This window comes from Geotrypetes seraphini, chromosome 1, assembly GCF_902459505.1.
Source record: "Geotrypetes seraphini chromosome 1, aGeoSer1.1, whole genome shotgun sequence".
In the NCBI taxonomy this organism is placed as follows: Eukaryota; Metazoa; Chordata; class Amphibia; order Gymnophiona; family Dermophiidae; genus Geotrypetes; species Geotrypetes seraphini.
In genome coordinates, this window is record NC_047084.1 from 267,518,212 (window position 1) to 267,537,474 (window position 19,263).

Sequence of the window (19,263 nt, forward strand, 5' to 3'; positions counted from 1 at the left end):
AACTCTATATCCCTATCTAGAGATAGACCTGTTGCATTTGCATAGGGCCAGTGTTTCTCATGAACACACACACAAAAAGATTAATATAGTTTATTCTCAACCATTAATAAGTTAAAACTTATAATCTGTGAAATTAAGTTTACAGTAATGCTATTCTATTTAAACCAAGGACAATATATGTTAAAGTCTATAAATAACTTTACAAATATACATGTTAAACCAATTAACAATTTTTAAAACAAAACTGTGAAGATATAAACAATTCTCTTAAGACCTAGATCGGCTTTACTCTCTCGATCGTAACACTCTTATTCTCAGGACCCTCTTATCAAGTCCTAGGATCATAATAAGCTTTCCTTTTAATTTACTTTTTTTTTTTTTTTTTTAAATATACACACTATGTATGCATATTTATATATTTATACTGTTTTCTGGAATAAACCTTTTTGAAATAAATGAAAGGCGCTTGCCCTCAGGTACCTGTAGCTTGTTTCCAGGTCCCTGCTGACTAGTGTAAACCTCTAACTGTGAAACAAGAAGTGAAGTACAGAATGATGATTCTAAACACATTTTACTACCTCCAAACAGGGCAGGATTAAGGCCTAGATAAATTAGGCATGTGCCTAGGGCCCAAATGTTTAACAGGGGCCTCTTAGAGGTACTAATTTATGGCTTCCAAGGCAAAAGTTTGTTCTAATTAAGTCAACTGGATAGAAGAAAGAAGGGTATGGGAGAGGACCATGGAACCACAGTCACTGCTGCTCAAAGAGGTTCTCTCTATTCTCCCTAACCCCCTCAGCACTTTTTACCTGTTTTTTCTTCTTCTGCCAGTTTTGCAATGTATTTACATTAAGGATGGGGGCCCCAATTTGTCTTCTCACCTAGGACCCATCAGAATTAATCCTATCCTGCCCTGCCTACAAACTCCCATTACATGCAATGAAACATTGCAGTTCCATTTCCGGGTCCTTTGTGACAGAATACTACAAGTAATCTGAAGGGTTCAATTAGTGAGGCTATGTCAATCCAGGTGCACCAACCTGGTTTCTTTCCATTCCTCTGAACCATGGGATTCAGGGTGTAGTAACTGCAAGGTGCCATCCTACAGCTTCCTTCTGATGCCTCTGGATCATTCTGTTTGACAAGAGTTGCTTCTCTGCATCCAAATCAAGTCGTTACAAATGATTGCAGCATAGATTCTGGTCAAGTGGAGACCACTCTATGGATTTCTCGCTTGCCAGTGCACCCAATTACTTCTTCAAGGCTGGCTGAGATTTCAGTTTCAATCTATTATTTTATTAAATAAAAATAAAATGCCCTTTTTTTAACCTTTTGCAAGATGACCATTGTGGTGGTTTTTTTTTTTTACTTTAAATATATTATAAAATCTACAGCAATTTAGAAAAAATTAAATTAAATCACAGAGGCTGGGAAAAAAATATATATCCCTGAAGGCAATGAAGCCCTTTAGCTCCATCAAAAAGGTTCTCGTACAGATTGCATTAAGGAAGCAGTTTACATTCTCAAAAAAAAAAAAAAAAACCAACAACAAAAACAAAACACCACCCACATATTTCAAAGAAATTCTTCTTATCCTTTTCGCATTGCAGGCACAGAACGGTAACTCTGGTACTCTATAGTACATTACTAGAGGTCTAAACCCCCTAGATAAAACATTCTGCTTTCAAAAAAATATATATTTACTATATATAATATGTATATAATATATATCTTGGCAAGAGATTAGTTCCTTCAGGCCAAACAGTGCTTCTTGACTTCTTATACAGCAAATAAAAGTTCCCCCAAGAATGAAACAAAACCAAAACTACGGCTCAACAGAAAAAGTTCATGAATTACTGGGCAGTTTTGCTTCGGTCTGTCCTTCAATATGCTCGGTCCAACGGCCTTAAACCCAGATACCAGAAGTGGTATTTGTGTTGGTCCTCATGTTTGGATGATGCCATTGTATGGCTGGTGCTTGGGAAGACAGGGCTCTTCGGGCAGGAGATCGTGCCCGAACACCGAGTCATCCCCCAAAGAGGAACTGCTGTGACTGTCTGGGCAGCCAGGCGAGTACTGCTCAAATGGCACAGAAAGGTCCAGATACTCCTGCAAGAGAAAACAGAAAAATACATATAAATGGTTGCCAAAGGATACTGTACTCCAGCAAAGGATACCACATAACATAACATCAACTTATAGACCGCATAACCGTGAGGATCTATGCAGTTTACATAAGATTAACATAAATCACAAATAGAACATTAAAAAAAAAATAAATTACCCAGAAATCTAGAGAATAAGTAGGTCTTTAAATGCCTTCTGAAGTCCAAGTATGAGATAGATGCAGAGAATAGTTACTTAAAATGTTTATTTCAGAGAGCAGCCTGATATGACAATGTACATTCATGACATCTTTTAAATCTGCAACCCTTCACTGACGGGAAGACGAAAAAAGCACAAGCTTTACGAGAGTATTTAGAATTAGAGACTGTAAATACATCTAATAGATATGAGGGTTATATCTATTATAATTCTATAATAGATATAACCAAACATGAATATGATATGGGCCTCCACAGGTAGCCAATGTAAGTCACGATAAACGGGAGACACGTGATCATATTTTTTTCAAGCCATAGATCAATCTCACTGCAGTGTTCTGTAAGAGTCGCAATCTAGAAATATTATTTTTCATCCCTGCTAGATAAACTACAAAATAACCTGATGAACAAATGGGTTAATATTCAATAGTACTTGCTTGGAGACTGCCCCTGAACATCCTTAAAAACTTCCTCATCACTAGCCCTCTATTCTGTATTTCTTGTGCATTCAAATTTATGACTAAGATATAAATTAGCACGTACTATTTATAGAATAAGGCCAGGTATTAGCCTTAATGGGCACCAATTAGCAGTTACGTGTCCAATTTCAAAAGGGGAGTATAGACCTGGGAGGTGCATTGACAGGTCAGGGATATCAGGAAGTTATGCACACAGGTTATACATTACTAGCATTTACAAGCCCGACTGCCTATGGTTAGGTGTGGGAATTTACAACAGCCACTGAACTGGCTCAAGTGCTCATGTTTAAATTTAGGTGTGCAACTGCCGTTGTGCGCACAACTGTCATCCGGCACCCTGGGCAAGTTACTTAATCCTCAACTAACCCAGGTACATTAGATAATCTTGAAAGCCCACCCAGGACAGATTGGGAAAGTTCTGAGCTCCTTTGGGAGGATGGGCGAAAAAAGTCAAATAAATAAATGCTAGAATTTGTGTGTAGTGTACATTATCCTGGTGCTTAAATTTTGACAGACTTTTTTTTTTTAATTTTAAATATCTTTATTCATTTTGAAGCCAAAAATAAGTGCAACAATAGTATACAATCATATTACACTAAATTCAATCAAAATTGCAATCCATGACAAATACATATATCACCCCCCCATATTCATATTCAAAAATTGCACTCAAATTAAAAATATTTTCCAGCCCCCCTCCCACCCTGGACGTGCATGATCAAGGGCCAATTTCAACAATCATTCTTTGCAAAATTTTGTCAATGGCTCCCAAATATCCAGAAACTTCTTATAATGCCCCCGCTGTATAGCCATAATACATTCCATTTTAAAGACGCGACACAAACTTTTGAGAATTTACCACATTTGCATAGTGCCTGGGAGCAATATCAGTGATCCTGGAACTCATCCAGGTAGTGGCAATATGCAGTCTGCTAACCGGAAAACTTAGGGCAGCACCACACACTGACTTTCACTGATAGCTGGTCGACTCCTCCCACCTCTCCATCCCTGCACGTCTAGGAAGCAAAATGACTGACTAGCAGACTGAATATTGCCGCTGTCTGGATAAGGTCTGGTGTTGAATATTGGGGTAATTTTTGACCATCATAGCCAGTGCTATCTAAAAAAAAATAAAATAAAAAAAAAAATGCTGACAACAGTGGCTGAATATTGACTCAGATCAATATTTGACTGATCAAAGGCACAAACAGAATATGATTGTTCATTATCAATTACCTCTACCAGTCTACTCACTAGGGATATTATCGGACGTCAAGCACATAGGTGTAATCGTGGTTTGAGTTCAACTTTTCCAGTTTTCCGCAAGTCTAGGAAACACTGGTCTAGTTTTTTTCCAGATTTTTTGAAAATCAAATGCAGCTACTACTCTACCTATCACCCTTTCTGTATTTCTGTGCTGATGTACTGAGCCATCCCCCCACATCCCCCTCTACTAGTGAAAGGGGTGCAAGGCTTGGTAGCACTGGCAAAGTGTGATAGGGAGATTAAGAATAACAACCCCCTACAATTTAAAAAAAAAAAAAAAAAAAAAAAAAAAAGGTTTTATGCGGGTCAGATACTTCTAGCCTCTCTCTACAGAGCTTTATGTAGTCTGGGGAGTGAAATATTTCCAAAAGGTTCATTGAAGCTCTGAATGCTGGTCCCATGACTTTGTTGCCATTATTGAGAGGGTACAAGGTGGTGAATATTAAGAAAGCAGATCTATAGCCATTTATTTCTCTTCTGCTCAGCCAAAGAGGCTTTAGAACATACTTACATCAACTGATGTTACTGACAGTACCCGATCCAAGTCTTCAACTAGCTGCTTGAAGTTTGGTCTTTGTGAGGGCACTGCATGCCAGCACTCCCTCATGATCATATACCTGAACAAGACAGACATAGATGTTTAAGCCTTCTGCTAGCATTTCCTGCAGCGCTGTCGACTTACACACAAAGATGGACTCCACCCAAGGCTATCAAACAGATATGGACAATTCTATCACAGGGAGCCATGTTCATGTGCCACAAAATCACGTAAAATATAAAGAGTACATTTACTTGCGAAGGGGATTGCTGGATAATTAAGTGATAGTCCACAAAGATAAATGTGTGGCTTAGGGGGAAATTCTATATATAGCATCAAATGTTAGGTGCTACTTCCGTATCGCATTTTTGGCACAGAAAAGCATTCTAATGAATGTAGGGCGCCAAAACAGGCAGAAATGGCAGATCCACACAAACACACTTACACATCCATGCATAGAATAGTGCCTAAGTATGTCCATGCGGTTCCGCAAAGGCGGTGTGGTTATAGGAGGGGCAGGCCGGGGCATTTCCTTAAAATGTGCGCATTAAAGAAATTCGGGGGATCCATGCCTAACTTGTGTCGTCAGGATTTACTCTTTGCTTCAATTATTGTAACTCCTCACGCCCAAAGGTTAAGTGCAGATGTCAACCCTAGTGCTAGTCTCTAAAGGACACCAATCCTGGAACTATAAAATACTGTTCCTCGCCGATTTTTTTTGTGCCAAATTTTGAACGCCATTTACTGAATCTAGTCCATAATGTGTAAAATGCAAGGGGTATATTTATGGGTGAAGCACAGGTGGGGGCAAAATGGCAGAGTGATGCATGTGGGAAGGAAGAACCTGAACTATGTGATGCAGGGTTCCATTTACAAGTTACTGCCCTTGGAAAAGGATCTAGGTGTCATCGTTGAGGATACGTTAAATTGCCCGGTTCAATGTGCGGCAGCGGCTAAGAAAGCAAATAGAATGTTAGGAATTATCAGGAAAGGAATGGAAAACAAAGTTGAAAATATTATAATGCCCTCGTATTGCTGCACCTTGAATACTGTGTGCAATTTTAGATGCTGTATCTATAAAAAGATGTAGTAGAATTAAAAAAGGCATAGAAAAGGGTGACAAAAATGATAAAAGGGCCAAGACTTCTTTCCTATGGAGAAAAGGCTAAAGCAGCTAGAGCTCTTCAGCTTGGAGAAGAGACGGCTCAGGGGTGATATGATAGAAGTCTATAAAATACTGAGTGGAGTGGCAAGAGTATATGTGAATCGCTTGTTTACTCTTTCCAAAAATACTAGGACTAGGAGGCATGCGATAAAGCTACTAAGTAGTAGATTTAAAACAGACTGGAGAAAATATTTCTTCAAACAATGTGTAATTAAACTCTGGAATTTGTTGCTGGAGAATGTGATGAAATCAGTTAGCTTAGCAGGGTTTTAAAAAGGTTTCGACAATTTCCTAAAAGAGAAGTCCATAGGCTATTATTGAGATAGCTTGGGGAAATCCACTGCTTTATTACTTGGGATCTAGCTAGGTACTTGGGACCTAGGTTGGTCACTGTTTGAAACAGGATACTGGGCTTGATGGACCTTCAGTCTGTCTCAGCATGGCAATTCTTATGTTCTTATTTACTTAAATGAAAGGGCACATTATAGTTCACCTCTACCAGCACAAGCCTTCCATTTGCCCTCTGATTTTTAGAGTGGAGGAGAGATCTGCAATGTGTATGTGTGCATACTTCTACACGAAGATAAAAAAGAAAGCATAACTGGGAGCATGCAATCAAATCCATAAATTAGACAAGGGAGTGCAGACACTCACATGGAACTTAAGACCTTGAAGGTTGAATTTCTTATTTTGTTTCTTGGAAAGATGACCTTTTATGGTACAAGGCCTTTTACGCCTCACACACAGAATGTGTTAGACTGATCTGCATTGATGTGGCCTTCAGGCAATTATGGCCCTGACTTTCCATCTGCAGCTGTACAGAGATATATATGCAACAAACAACAGGATGGCAGATGACTACCAACTCTGGTGTCTGATCTCCGTAAAGGATTTCAGAAACTGAAAGGTTAAGGAACTCTAAGCCCCACAAATCATACATGAACCAAAAGAAATATTTCTTATTTTTCTAGTAACACTTAACACTGCATTCTGGGAAAGGGAAGGCATTTACTCAATATTTAGTGGGGAGGAAAGGCTCAAGCACCCACACAGCTGGAACCTTCAGGCCACATCCTACATGGAATTGCCAATCAGAACTTCCAAAATATACATACTGCCACCTAACCACTTACTGGGTGGCAGCTGACTTCTGCTCTGACAAAACCACCCAATGGCTATTCCACGACAAAGCAGGAGGCAGTTAAGCACCAGGAGCAATGTTAGGAAATTCTTCTTCACAGAGAAGGTGGTAAATGTCTGGCATGCCCTCCCGAGAGAAGTGGTGGAGAGAAAAACGGTGATAGAATTTTAAAAAGCATGGGGTAAACAGAGGATCTCTAGAAAACAAAGGATGTGAATTAAAGAACTAAGGCCAGTATTGGACAGGCCTGCACAGTTTGTGTTCCATATGTGGTGATTCGGTGTAGAATGGGCTGGGTGGGCATCAATGGGAACTCCACTAATCAGGAACATGAGGATGTTACTGGCCAGACTTTATGGTAGATATCCTGCAAACAACGGGATGGTTGGATAGGCTGGAGTGAGCTTAGATGGCAACTTCAACATTTGGAACCTAGGACAATACCAGACTTTACAGTCTAAGGCCCAGAAATATCAAAGAAGAGACAAATTAATTTAATCATGTATTTTTTAATGGGTATAACTTATGGACAGACTGGATGGACTGTTCCGGTCTTTATCCACCGTCATTTACTATGTTACTATGTAATATTAATACAACTGGCAGACCCATGAGACAGGAGAGAGATACCATACCACAGGATTCTAGGTTTGTCAGTACTCAGTTTTCTATCTACCATTATACCCTGATCTTTCCATCCTGGCACATAAATTACCTTATTTAATATAACATTGAACTAGATAGGTTTAGGCATCCCTTAACAAGTCTCTCTCACTGCTTAGTCAGGCCCTGTTATATAGACATTTAGGAATTGAAATTTTCATCAGAGCTACGACACTTATCCCCTCTTCTACGAAACTGCACTAGTGGTTTCTAGAGCGGGGAGCCGCGCTGAATGGCCCGCGCTGCTCCCGACATTCAGAGGAACTCAATGAGCGTCGAGAGCAGTGTGGGCCATTCAGCGCGGCTCTCTGTGCTAAAAAAACGCTAGCGCGGTTTTGTAGAAGAGGGGGTTAGACTCAGACAGTGATTTAATGTGGTTTTCTATGCACCCACACATCTAAGTAAACTTATGAATTAATCAGGTGTACCCAGGTTATTCAACCTGTCAAAGGATTTTTACTACCATTTCATTGCATGCCTATTGGAGGAGTTTCCTCTATCGAACTTCATTTTCTGTTCCCAACAAGGACAAGAGCAATGCATCTTTTATTGGGCAAGGAAAAGCTGTGTCCAACAGCGCCAAACTTAGGTCCCAATGCTCTAAGCTTACTGTGCCTTTAACAATCGACTCTAAACCAGATCTTTAGTGTCAAAGTATTTCAGCTACCGATGCACAAATTGGCTAATTGCAGTCTTTTCCATGCTTTGTGGCAGCCTTGGATAATTGTTATGAAATGTATTAAAATGAGCACTCTTGCCTGATACACAAAATGAAGCGCTGGCTTTTAACGTTCCAAATTTAACGGTAGGTCTGGAGGTGCTGGTAGCATTGATACAAGTGTGTTAGAAGCATGTCTCATGCATGTTATATCAAAAAGCGTGTTTCATGTGTGTTAAAAGTTCATAAACAAAAAATACGGTGTAAGGGCAGCCTGTCCCATCGAAGCAGTGTAGACATTCAGGGAAGGAGTTTGGGCAGAGCACAGGCATGAGTTATGAAATACGCGAGTGGATTACAAGAAACTTGTCTATGTGCGGACTTTATTCACTTACATTTATACCCCTCTCCAGCAGATGCATTTTAACAGCAATTTTGACTGCTTCTGTAATACTATTTGGTACTCGCGTATCTTTATAAAATAGGCTCAAAACAGGCACCTTCTTAGCCTCCTAACTTAGGTGACCTGTTAAAATTTACCCTCTTACTGGGTCTTTTGCATGTCATGGCAGTGCTTCTAACAAAGTACTGAAAAGCAGCTCAAGTGTAAAAGGCCAATAAAGATCACAGACAAACTCAGAGAAGCTGAAGAACAAAAAACTTCAGTCACTGGCCTTATATATTTCCCCTATCCACATTTATGCCCAACAAATTCATGCAGGAAAATATGGTGGTAGCTAAGGACTAGAAGGACCACCGAATCTGCCCCATTTTCTGCCTGTTACAATCTTTTAGACCCCGTTTTAATGTTGGGTCTTCTAACACTCATGAAAGATCTAGGTTAATCTAATTTTATCATGACACTTGTATTCTGTTGTCACCCCATTAGATTCAAGGTGGATCACCTATAAAGAGCCAGCACAGAAGCTGGGAAAATCACACAATAGTTAAAATAATTCTTACAATATTTCTAGATGTGTATTTAGGGTTACTAGACATCCGGATTTATCTGGACATGTCCTCTTTTTAGAGGATATATCCAGACATCCAGGTAGCTTTTTAAAACCTAGCACTATTTTTGAGTTTTGAAAAGCTTCTACCAGGGGACCGCGTTGTGGGGGGGGGAGGGGAGGCACCTGTGCATAAGCAATGCAGTGATGTCATGCACATGCATGTGATGTCATCACATTGCATCTGCACATGCGCAGATGCCCCCCCCCGGCAAGTCCAAATGATGAGAACAGGTTGAGAGGGCGGGGCTGGGGGGGCTAAGGCTGGGGCATAATGGGATGTGATTTGGGCATAACGGGTGGGGCTGGGTAGGCCTGTGGGTGGGGCCTTGGGTCTAGATTTTACGTGAGTAAAATCTGGTAACCCTATGTGTACTTAATATTTTACATTAGGATCACCAAACATGTCCCCAAATTTAAAAAAAGTGTCAATGAAAAAATATTGTTAAGCATTAAGCTGTCCCAAATCTTAGGTGCCTCTCTAGAACCCATTTATACTGCATACCCTTAATAGGGGGAAACAGAGAAAGTGCACATCTTTACAATGAGGAAAGATCACATGGTCACTCACAGCTCATGTGTGCAGTTTGCTGGCTTGTCCATCCTATGGCCTTCCTTTAAGAGCTTGAAGAGTTCTTCCACTGGGATTCCTGGGTATGGTGAGCCTCCTAATGTGAAGATCTCCCACAGCAGCACTCCGAAAGACCAGCTGGGAATCCAACACAGATATTTCAATAATTAGAGTTCCTCTCCACCTGCCACCAACATGTCCATTTGTATTTTCATTTGCATGCAACCATGCATAACTAACAGTCATTAACAGCACAATTAATTGCCTAGGTTATTTATACTAGTAATTTGGGTTATCTTTGCTCTTCCACTCAATAGTAAAATGAAATCCTGGCTACTGAGTGTGAAATTGAAATGAGCATTTAATCAGATAAGTGATGGCCCATTTATTAATCCAAGCTCTTTGTCAGGCCTTCCACCAGCTCCGCTCAATGGAACTAATCAAATTACTCACACATAGCTTCACTGAGCTGGAAACCTGCAATTCTCCCGACCTCTAATTGGCTGAACCAATAGGAACTGCTGGCTACAGGAAGGCTAAACAGACCAGGAGGGGAAAGGCTAAAAAACTGTGTGTTACTAATACCAAACAGCACAGCAAAAGCTATGAGAAATATGACATTGGCAGAAGATAAATATGAGAAAATAATAGTGTGGAAAAAGGTTTTAAGAACCAAGATTGATAATGCTAGATAGCACTAAATGGACAGTAAATGGGAATTCCTATGACTGGGTGCCCACTTGCCCATGTAAACATACGGAATACAAGTTTATGTAAATAGCAGTACACTAGGGGTTAAGCGCTGCCATTTTGGATCGTGGAGTGAGTGGACATTGTTTCTGCCTGTCTAGTCTCTGAGGCGCAGGGGGTGGGCTCTGGGGAAACAGGTATACTACCAGGGATGCTCTTTTATTGTGGGGGTTAGGAAATGGGAAATGGAGTCAGGAGTTGCTAGACTACCAGCAATTGTTTAGGGGCGGGGTCAGGGGGGATGAGAAAACTGTCAAGATGGGTCCTCTTCTTGACACTCTTTTTAAACAGCAGCTTTTGTTTGATAACATGCAGCTTGAGTTTTAGTTTGAACCATCTGGCTTTTTATTCTGCTGTCCCCAACTTGTGTCCTATTATTTATTTTTTTGATGCATACGCTGTTATCACAATTATTTCACAATAACCATTTCAGTTTATTATGTCAACACATGTTTTTGATTGCATTGTGTTCATTAGCCTCATTGTGGCATGGTTTGTCTTCAGATCTACACTTCACCCTCCATATCCATGGGGGTTAGGGGCAGAGCTGGCCCGCAAATATGAAAAAACTGCGAATAATATTCGGGCCGGTTCTGACCCATAGGAAATGACTGCCGTGAGCTCCCGTAGTCTCGAGAGACTACGACAGGAGCTCACAGCAGCCATTTCCTACGAGTGATCTGCACGGAGCAGGAGCGTAGGAAGATCGCTCCTGCCCCTAAAACCCGCTAAACCACCAGGTAAGGCTCTGGGGGGGGGGGGGGGGGGGTGTCTAAGAGTTGCTTAAAAATAGCCCAAAAAATTAAAGTGGGTTAAAAAGAAAATTGTGAATAATCGAATCCACGGATGCTGAAACTACGGATTCGGAGGGAGAAGTGTATTTTTAAACACTGACCTTTTTAGCCTTAAAGTTAGTTTTTTAGGCATTTGTGTACACTTTGCCTTTCAGCGCAACTTTACTTTATTATCTATCATATTTATGATGTTGATTGGACTTCATCATGTCTGAAGAACGGTTTTCTCTGAGCAAGGTTTTTATTTCTCTTTATTTTCCTCTACCTATTCTCCTACTGAGTGGTTCCTTATGTGCCAGGCACCAATGTTTTACCAGTCCTTGTTTAAGTTATTAGGCTAGTGTGTTGCCTATTGCAATGTATTAATGTTCACTTGATCTCTGCATATTCATTGGGTTAACATTTGCTGCTTCTCCTAGATTCACTTTTTTTACTGCACTGATCATCAACAAAATTTTATCGAATTCTGTATTAGTTTGATATTATGTGTTATGCATTTTATTTTTAATGTATTACCGTAATTCCCCTCCTTTGTACAGGTCGCAGGAAACGCCTATTCTCGGTTTTAAAATCCTAGATAAGACGTGGCGCTACTGGACTCTCCCGTACCTTTAAAAATACCGCAGCTCCCTCGCTGGACGGCTGCCTCCTCCAATGTCGTAGCCAGCGGTGCAGGGCAGGAGCGATCTTTTCGGCAGCCAGCCTGGCCCTGCGCTACTTCCTCAATGCCTGCCATCAGTTTTCGCAGGACTCGCGAGAACTGACGCCAGGCACTGAGGAAGCAGTGCGGGGCCAGGCTGGCTGCCGAAAAGATCGCTCCTGCCCTGCACCGCTAGCCGCAACGTTGGAGGAAGCAGCCGGCAGCTGTCCAGCGAGGGAGCTACGGTATTTTTAAAAGGTACCAGGGGGGAGGGGGGAGGGCTCCAGTAGCGCCGCGGCTCATTTACTAATGGGGCGGCTTATCTACGATGTCTTTAGATAGGCCGCAAAGCATAAAACAGGGGAAACAAAACCATAAACTGAGCATGGGTAGTAGTTCAATTGGCAACTGCTGCTTAAAGAGTGCGCTGGCGTCCACTTACCCATGCTCAAAACTTAAATACACAAAAACAGAGTGGGATTGTCCTAAACAGAATGATGCACACAAATAATGTGTCCTTCAACTCATCAGATGAGTTGCAGGACACTTTATTTGTGTGCATCATTCTGTTTAGATAGGCCGCCCATGTAAGGAAGCCGCACCCACTGCATATGTTTGTAAAACCCATGTATAAGCCGCAGCCTATACATGGGGAAATTTGGTAATGTTTTCTTTTAGTACTTTTTATGTTCCGACATTCATCTCACAAGAATTTGGCAATTATCTGGTATGGTATCTTTTGATATTCATATGCTTTTACATAATTTCTTTTTGTAGCATTATTTTAGTACATTTTATTGAATATGTTTTATTTCTTCTTATAAATTTTTTTTAGGCCTCCAGAGGTAGGCTATTCAGCCGAAACACGGCCTGTGTCGAGTCAACTGACACGTCAGTTGATTGGAATGTTTTATGGGACTGGTTGCTTTTAAAGTGTGGTTCGTTTGAAGACCAGGCACACACTGCTCCTTTTTACTCCTCTTCTTGTACACCACCTCAGACTTGATGCTATTTTTTTTTTTTGACACTGAACTAATGTGGCAGACATCAGCACACTTTAAATGGCTGCAGATTACCCAAACACATCCTTTTCGCTAACAGGGTACCCACAGAAACACTTCTTAATTTTAAATGGTTACAAAATCAAAACTTATTGGAATATGTTTATAAATAAGATGACAGCAAATACAGGTTGCAAAAAGCACGGTTAACAAGATCTTACACAATCGCTTCCACTTTCACCCTTATAAGCTGCAATTGGTGTAGAACTTACAACTTTCAGACAATGCAATGCAACAAAGTGACCAGGTGTTCTTCAAATGGCCCCCGAGATCACCGGACATTACTGTCTGTGACTTTTTCCTTTGGGGGTACATGAAAGACGTTACCTCCACTACCTGCAACTATGGATGATCTGCAGGAACGCATCACTGAAGCTATAAATGCGATCACGCCGGATATGCTTCAGAGAGTCTGGTCCGAGCTCGATCATCGCATTGATGTTTGCAGAGTAACAGGTAGGGTGAACATCGAGTGTATGTAATCAACAGATACCATATTAAACTTTATGAGTTGATGAAACTGTAGCCTCAAGGGTGAAAGAATATTCCAATAAATTTTGGTTTTGTAACCTTTTAAAAATCAAGGAGTGTTTTTGTGGGCACCCTATATTTTTAGATGCTTTGCTCAGATGCCTTCCTATAACCTGCAGCTGGTAACATGCATGTAGACCACCTGTTACCTGTGTGACTCTGCTTTTACAGCCCTAGGCATGCAAGTGTTATTGCAAATAAATATTTCTCCTATTAGGTCAAATTTTTCTATCCAAAGAAATTGTAACGTTGCTTTAATTTTTTTTTATTAATTGGCTTAGGCAATATCTCAAGGGCTCATCATTCTGTCATGTTTGCATAGATGTAAAATCTCTAAATTGATTCCTATGTCTGTTAAGGTTGAAGCAGGCAGGGGAAGGGTTAAATGTAGCATATACAGGAAAATGATTCTGTGTTGTCCTCCTCTGTGACAGCTGCACTCCTGTCACTAACTACTACTCCCATGACTTAAACCTGATTAATTCTCCATGTTCGCAAAAACCCGTTACATTTCTAAATGCCAAATATTTTTAGTGATGTTTCAGATTAAAGATGTAAACAAATAGAGGTACTTCACCTATGGAAAATCTACAGTAATAATATGCTTTCCTATGCTTTTAATTAATTTGAGGCATGAGCTTTCGAGAACCAGACACAACTGACAAGTGGACTTCTGGTCATTGAAAGCTCATGCCTCAGTAAACCAGTCAGTCTATAGAGTGCCATCTGCTTCTGTCAGTTTGTTCACACAAGACTAACACAGCTTCCCCTTTTTAAAGTTTTCTATGCTTTACAAAAAAAAAAAAACCAAACCCCAAGGGAATTATTCAAGAGAAAACCAATTAAGAAGCTGAATGGAGCTGATAATTTTGTCATGCTAACGACTGTTCTTTGATCCACACCAAGGACAATTAAGGTCCCACCTTATGCTCCAAAATAAATGAAGACTGAAGAAACTATGGCAAGAAGAGTCTTGCACTGCTGTAAGTATTATGGTGGATATAGCTCACTATAAACGTCCTGGTGTGGTGACTAAGACATGCTCTGTGACTTTTTTTATTTATTTTTTTAATAAATACTTTAGTCCATGATGATTTAGAGGTCTTCCTGTGCTCCAGGCTTCATGAGGCTGAATACCAAGGAAAAAGGTCTGCACATTCAAAGGTGCTCTCCCTGTGTGCCTACTGATTTGACTAGTCTTTGGATTGAGCTTGGATTGTCCTTTTTGAAGCCCCATGCATCTGTTTTGCTATTGAACTGGAGAGCTTGTGCCCAATACTTTTGTTCTATGATTCCCCCTCCCCCTCCTCAGAGATGGGGGGAGAGGGAGGAGGAGCATGAGAGATTTTGGAAAAAAAAAAAAGAATAAGACTTACACATCACTCAGATGATTGTAAACCCGGTCAAACAATGCTTCTGGAGCCATCCATTTCACAGGCAGTCGACCCTGTAATTAGAAAGACAAAAGGGAATGTCCTATCAGCAGATTCACTCAGCCTCAATGGCACCCTCTCAATCCTCCATTCTAATCCAGTTTGAAACATTTTCATTAATGGTCACATATGCCTCAGGCTGGGTGGGGGAGGCTCACAGTGCAAGGTGACAAATCTCTCCTGAAAGCAGATTAAAAACCTACACAAACTTCCCTCTGCACAGTTCTGGTGTAAATGATTCCCACATACCACCCTGCCTAAAATAATGTCCTACAATAATATCTTTAGATTTAGGCAGCAAAGACAGAATGCCAAATGCTGGTGCCTTGAGCAGATGACAAAGGCATCTCATAAGACACTGGAGAAGGGGACAACTCTAACAGGTGGCCAATAGGGGGCTCTAAAAATCTATTCAACAAAGGCACTTCCATTCCTTAATATAGTTATTAGTGTAACCGGGTATTTACACATCTGAAATTTAGGCGCAATCATACACCAGCCGTACAGCTGGAAGTGCCACAGGAATGTGCATAACTTACAGCATCCTGTAAATTATGTGCAGAAGTGAAAGCCCCGACCATGCTCTGACCATATGTAGAGCATAAAAACATAAGAGTTGCCATACTGGACAGAGTGAAGGGCCATCAAGCCCAGTATCCTATTTCCAATAGTGGCCAATCCAGGTCACAAGTACCTGGCAAGATCCCAAAGAGTAAAACAGATTTTATGCTGCTTATCCTAGGAATAAGCAGTGGATTTTCCACAAGTCCATCTTAATAACGACTTAAAATACTTTTTTTGTAGGAAATTAGCTAACCTTTTTCTAAACCCTGCTAAGCTAACTGCTTTCACCACATTCTCTAGCAATGAATTCCAGTTTAATTACATGCTGAGTGAAGAAATTTTCTCAGATTAAAATCTACTACTTAGTAGCTTCATCGCCCCCCTAATCCTAGTATTTTTGGAAAGCATAAACAAGTGATTCACATCTACCTGTTCCACTCTACTCAGTTAAAGACCTCTGTTATTATTTTGTCTGAGCTAAAGAGCCCTAGTTGCTTTAGACTTTCCTCAAAGGGAATTTGTCCTATCCCTTTTATAATTTTCATCGTCCTTCTCTGTACCGTTTTTATTTTCACTATATCTTTTTGAGATGCGGCGACCAGAATTGCATACAGTATTCGAGGTGTGGTCACACTATGGAGCAATACAAAGGCATTATAACAGTCCCATCTTTGTTTTCCATACCCTCTGTGCTCTACAAATTATGTATGTTGGTACAGAATGGTGCTTAGGCGGCATCCTAGTGTTTACAAGAGTAAGCAGCACATAAGCTGTGTTAGCTCATAAGTTATATAGTTCCCCAGTGAATGGGTATAGGATAGCCTGCTATCATTATGCTGAATCCTTCACACGTTTCTGTCACTGTAAGAATATTCACTGATTGAAGTGTACCTGTGGCAGCTCCAGAAATCACTCAGATGCAGTCACTTCAAGGCTAAGGTAAATAAATAGTGGGGCCAATAGGTATAATGTGAGCATATCTATGTTTGCTAGGTTTGCCCTGATCCTAAATTTGTTCACATTTCAACAAAGGCAAAATTTAGGGTGCTAACATTTATTGCGGCATTACATATGTAAATATGTTTAGAATACTAAAAATGTATATGCGTTATGCCAATTTTCCGCCTAAGTGCTTTAATAGCCCATGCTTTGCAGGTGGGCGCTCACCTGGGCAGAGCCTGGGCACAGCATGGCATGACAGGGACTCACATTTATGCGACACTGTACATGGAGTGTAGGAGTAGCCTAGTTTTATTTTATTTAAAATAGTTATAACCCACACTCTTATCATTCTAGACGGGGAACCGATACTACGTACATAATAAAAATTATAAACACAAATCAAAGAAAAAAAACCCCAAAACAACAAACTAATCCCAAAATCTACTGAACCATCTACAAATCAGTCAGACTGAGCCAATAAATTAAACGGAGAATGCGTGGGTGAATAAAAAGGCTTTCAATTGCTTTCTGAATATATTATAGGGCCTATGTGCCTTATTTCCAAAGGTGAAATGTTCCACAGTCTAGTGCTTTCAATATAAAAAGCAGAATGAAATACATCCAATCTAATATGTTTAAATGAAGGACTATCCAAAAGCATCTTGTCAGCTGAGTATAGGCTCCGCACAGCTCTATAAATTCGAAGAAAGGAAGCAATAGCTAAAGGGGCTTCATTGTTTAGGGTCTTATGAATAAAACACAAAACAACTTTAACCTTGACACACCATGGGTCGGTGAGCCAGTATAATGGTTGGTGCAGTGGCCTGAGAACCAGGGGAGCCATGTTCAATTCCCACTGCAGCTCCTTGTGACTCTGGGCAAGTTGCTTAATTCTACACTGCCCCAGGCATAGAATAAGTACCTGTGGTGAAATAATTTAGCATAGCAGGGTTTAAAACAAGGTTTGGATAATTTCCTAAAAGAGAAGTCCATAGGCCATTACTGAGATGGCTTGGGGAAATCCACTGCTTATTCCTAGGATAAGCAGCATAAAATGTGTTTTACTGCTTGGGATCTAGCCGAGTACTTGAGACCTGGGTTGTCCACTGTTGGAAACAGGATGCTGGGCTTTATGGACCTTTGGTCTTTCCCTGTATGGCAATTTTTATGATCTTATGTAAAAGATGTAAACTGCTATGATTGCAACTACAGAAAGGTGGTATATCAAATCCCATCCCATTACTTATAGGTACCTGCAGTTGCACCAGGAAGAGTCTTATGCATAAATAACACATGTATATTTCCTTTATGGAATACTAGTGTTAACAGGTAGAAAGGTGGCTACTTCCCTCTATAGAATAGGCTATTTCTAGGCATCTGGCTACAGAATTGCCCTCTTCTATTTTGTGGCAACATTTGGGTTTTATTTTTAATTTATAGTACTCACGTTTGTTGTCTTCTTGTAGTAGTCTATATTGTGTACGTCTCGCGCCAGGCCAAAATCGGCAATTTTCATCACATTATCATCTGTCACCAGCACATTCCTTGCTGCCAGGTCTCGGTGAATGCACTACAGAAGAAGGATGACAAATGGCAGACACCCTGGGTTCATCAAAACCGCTCATAAGAAGCCATTTACAACTTTCTGTGTTTCATGCCACAGCACACTAAGCTTATTAGCGCAAGTATTAGTCTTTCCTTGCATGGTGTGAGATAGCGCATACATATAATCAATGGTGTTGGGCTTCCAGCCACAGGAAAGGGGGTCCAGTCTACACCTGTAATCTTTTGATAGAATTTTTTTTTTTTTTTACAAAAACTAAATACTACAAATTAATTGGGGTTGTGGTGTGTTTGAAGAATAAATTTACAATTTTGAAATGGACGTATAAATAGACAAAAAAAATGTAGCCGCTTGTATGCACATCTGTCAATTCCTGCAGGAGTTTCCCAAGCTGGAATTGTGTCCTGTGACACATCTCCACCCTGCTCACTGCATTGGGGCCAAACAAGGAAGACAATGGAGAGGGACCAATTCTTGCAACCGTACCTCACTTGAACCTTATGGCCACACTATTCGCATACCCTTGGGGCATCCCCAAATTTCTAGTAGAAAGCCAGAAGACTATCAACGTTTCTATGCTATTTGCATGCTCTTCCATGCTGGGATCATTTCTACTGTTCTGATATTTATCATATTTGTTGTATGATTGGCCTACAGTAATGTTAAATGTTTATATTTATGATACTGTACCACGCTAGTCCTTTCATTACATTATTAATGGATCGTTAATATGCCCCAAAAGGCGTTCAATGTAATTTACAATTTAGAAGAATCTGGTCATATCCAGGGATTATATTATTTCATTAGGGTTCATAACACAGATAACTTGGTTTGTGTAGGCATATAGTTATGGAATATGGTTTGGAGAAAAGACTGATTGTATCTAGTGTCATAGTCTTGATATTACGGATGATGGTATGGGTGTCACTTTCCCGGTTTGTAGGGAGCTTGGTCATCTATCGAGATAGGAGAGGTGGTTTGTCTCTTGTTTGGTTTCTGGTGGTCATAGCCTGTTTGTGTGTGGTGATGGTGGGGTGCTTAAGATATTTTCTAAATAGGTTTTGAGGCCTTTACAAAAGTTTTGGTTGTTGGTGGTGGAGGGGTGTTCTTTAATTGTGCTGGTAAAGGATTCCACCATCTTGCTATCAGGTATGGAAAGGTTGTAGAAC

General features: G+C 40.4%; 1 protein-coding gene across 7 annotated transcripts in view; it reads right to left on the minus strand.

Annotated features, from left to right (window-relative positions):
- Nucleotides 1-204: 204 nt before the first annotated feature.
- Nucleotides 205-19,263, minus strand: part of FGFR3 (fibroblast growth factor receptor 3) — a 135,630-nt gene continuing 116,571 nt past the window's right edge. For all 7 annotated transcript variants that reach the window (XM_033951068.1, XM_033951059.1, XM_033951050.1 and 4 more), the window contains 5 exons: nucleotides 17,978-18,100; nucleotides 14,968-15,038; nucleotides 9,816-9,953; nucleotides 4,581-4,686; nucleotides 205-2,109 (listed from right to left, as the gene is read on the minus strand). In XM_033951068.1, coding sequence (XP_033806959.1) covers nucleotides 1,945-2,109; nucleotides 4,581-4,686; nucleotides 9,816-9,953; nucleotides 14,968-15,038; nucleotides 17,978-18,100 — 603 coding nt within the window. In that variant the 3' untranslated portion in view covers nucleotides 205-1,944. The remainder of the gene's footprint in view (nucleotides 2,110-4,580; nucleotides 4,687-9,815; nucleotides 9,954-14,967; nucleotides 15,039-17,977; nucleotides 18,101-19,263) is intronic.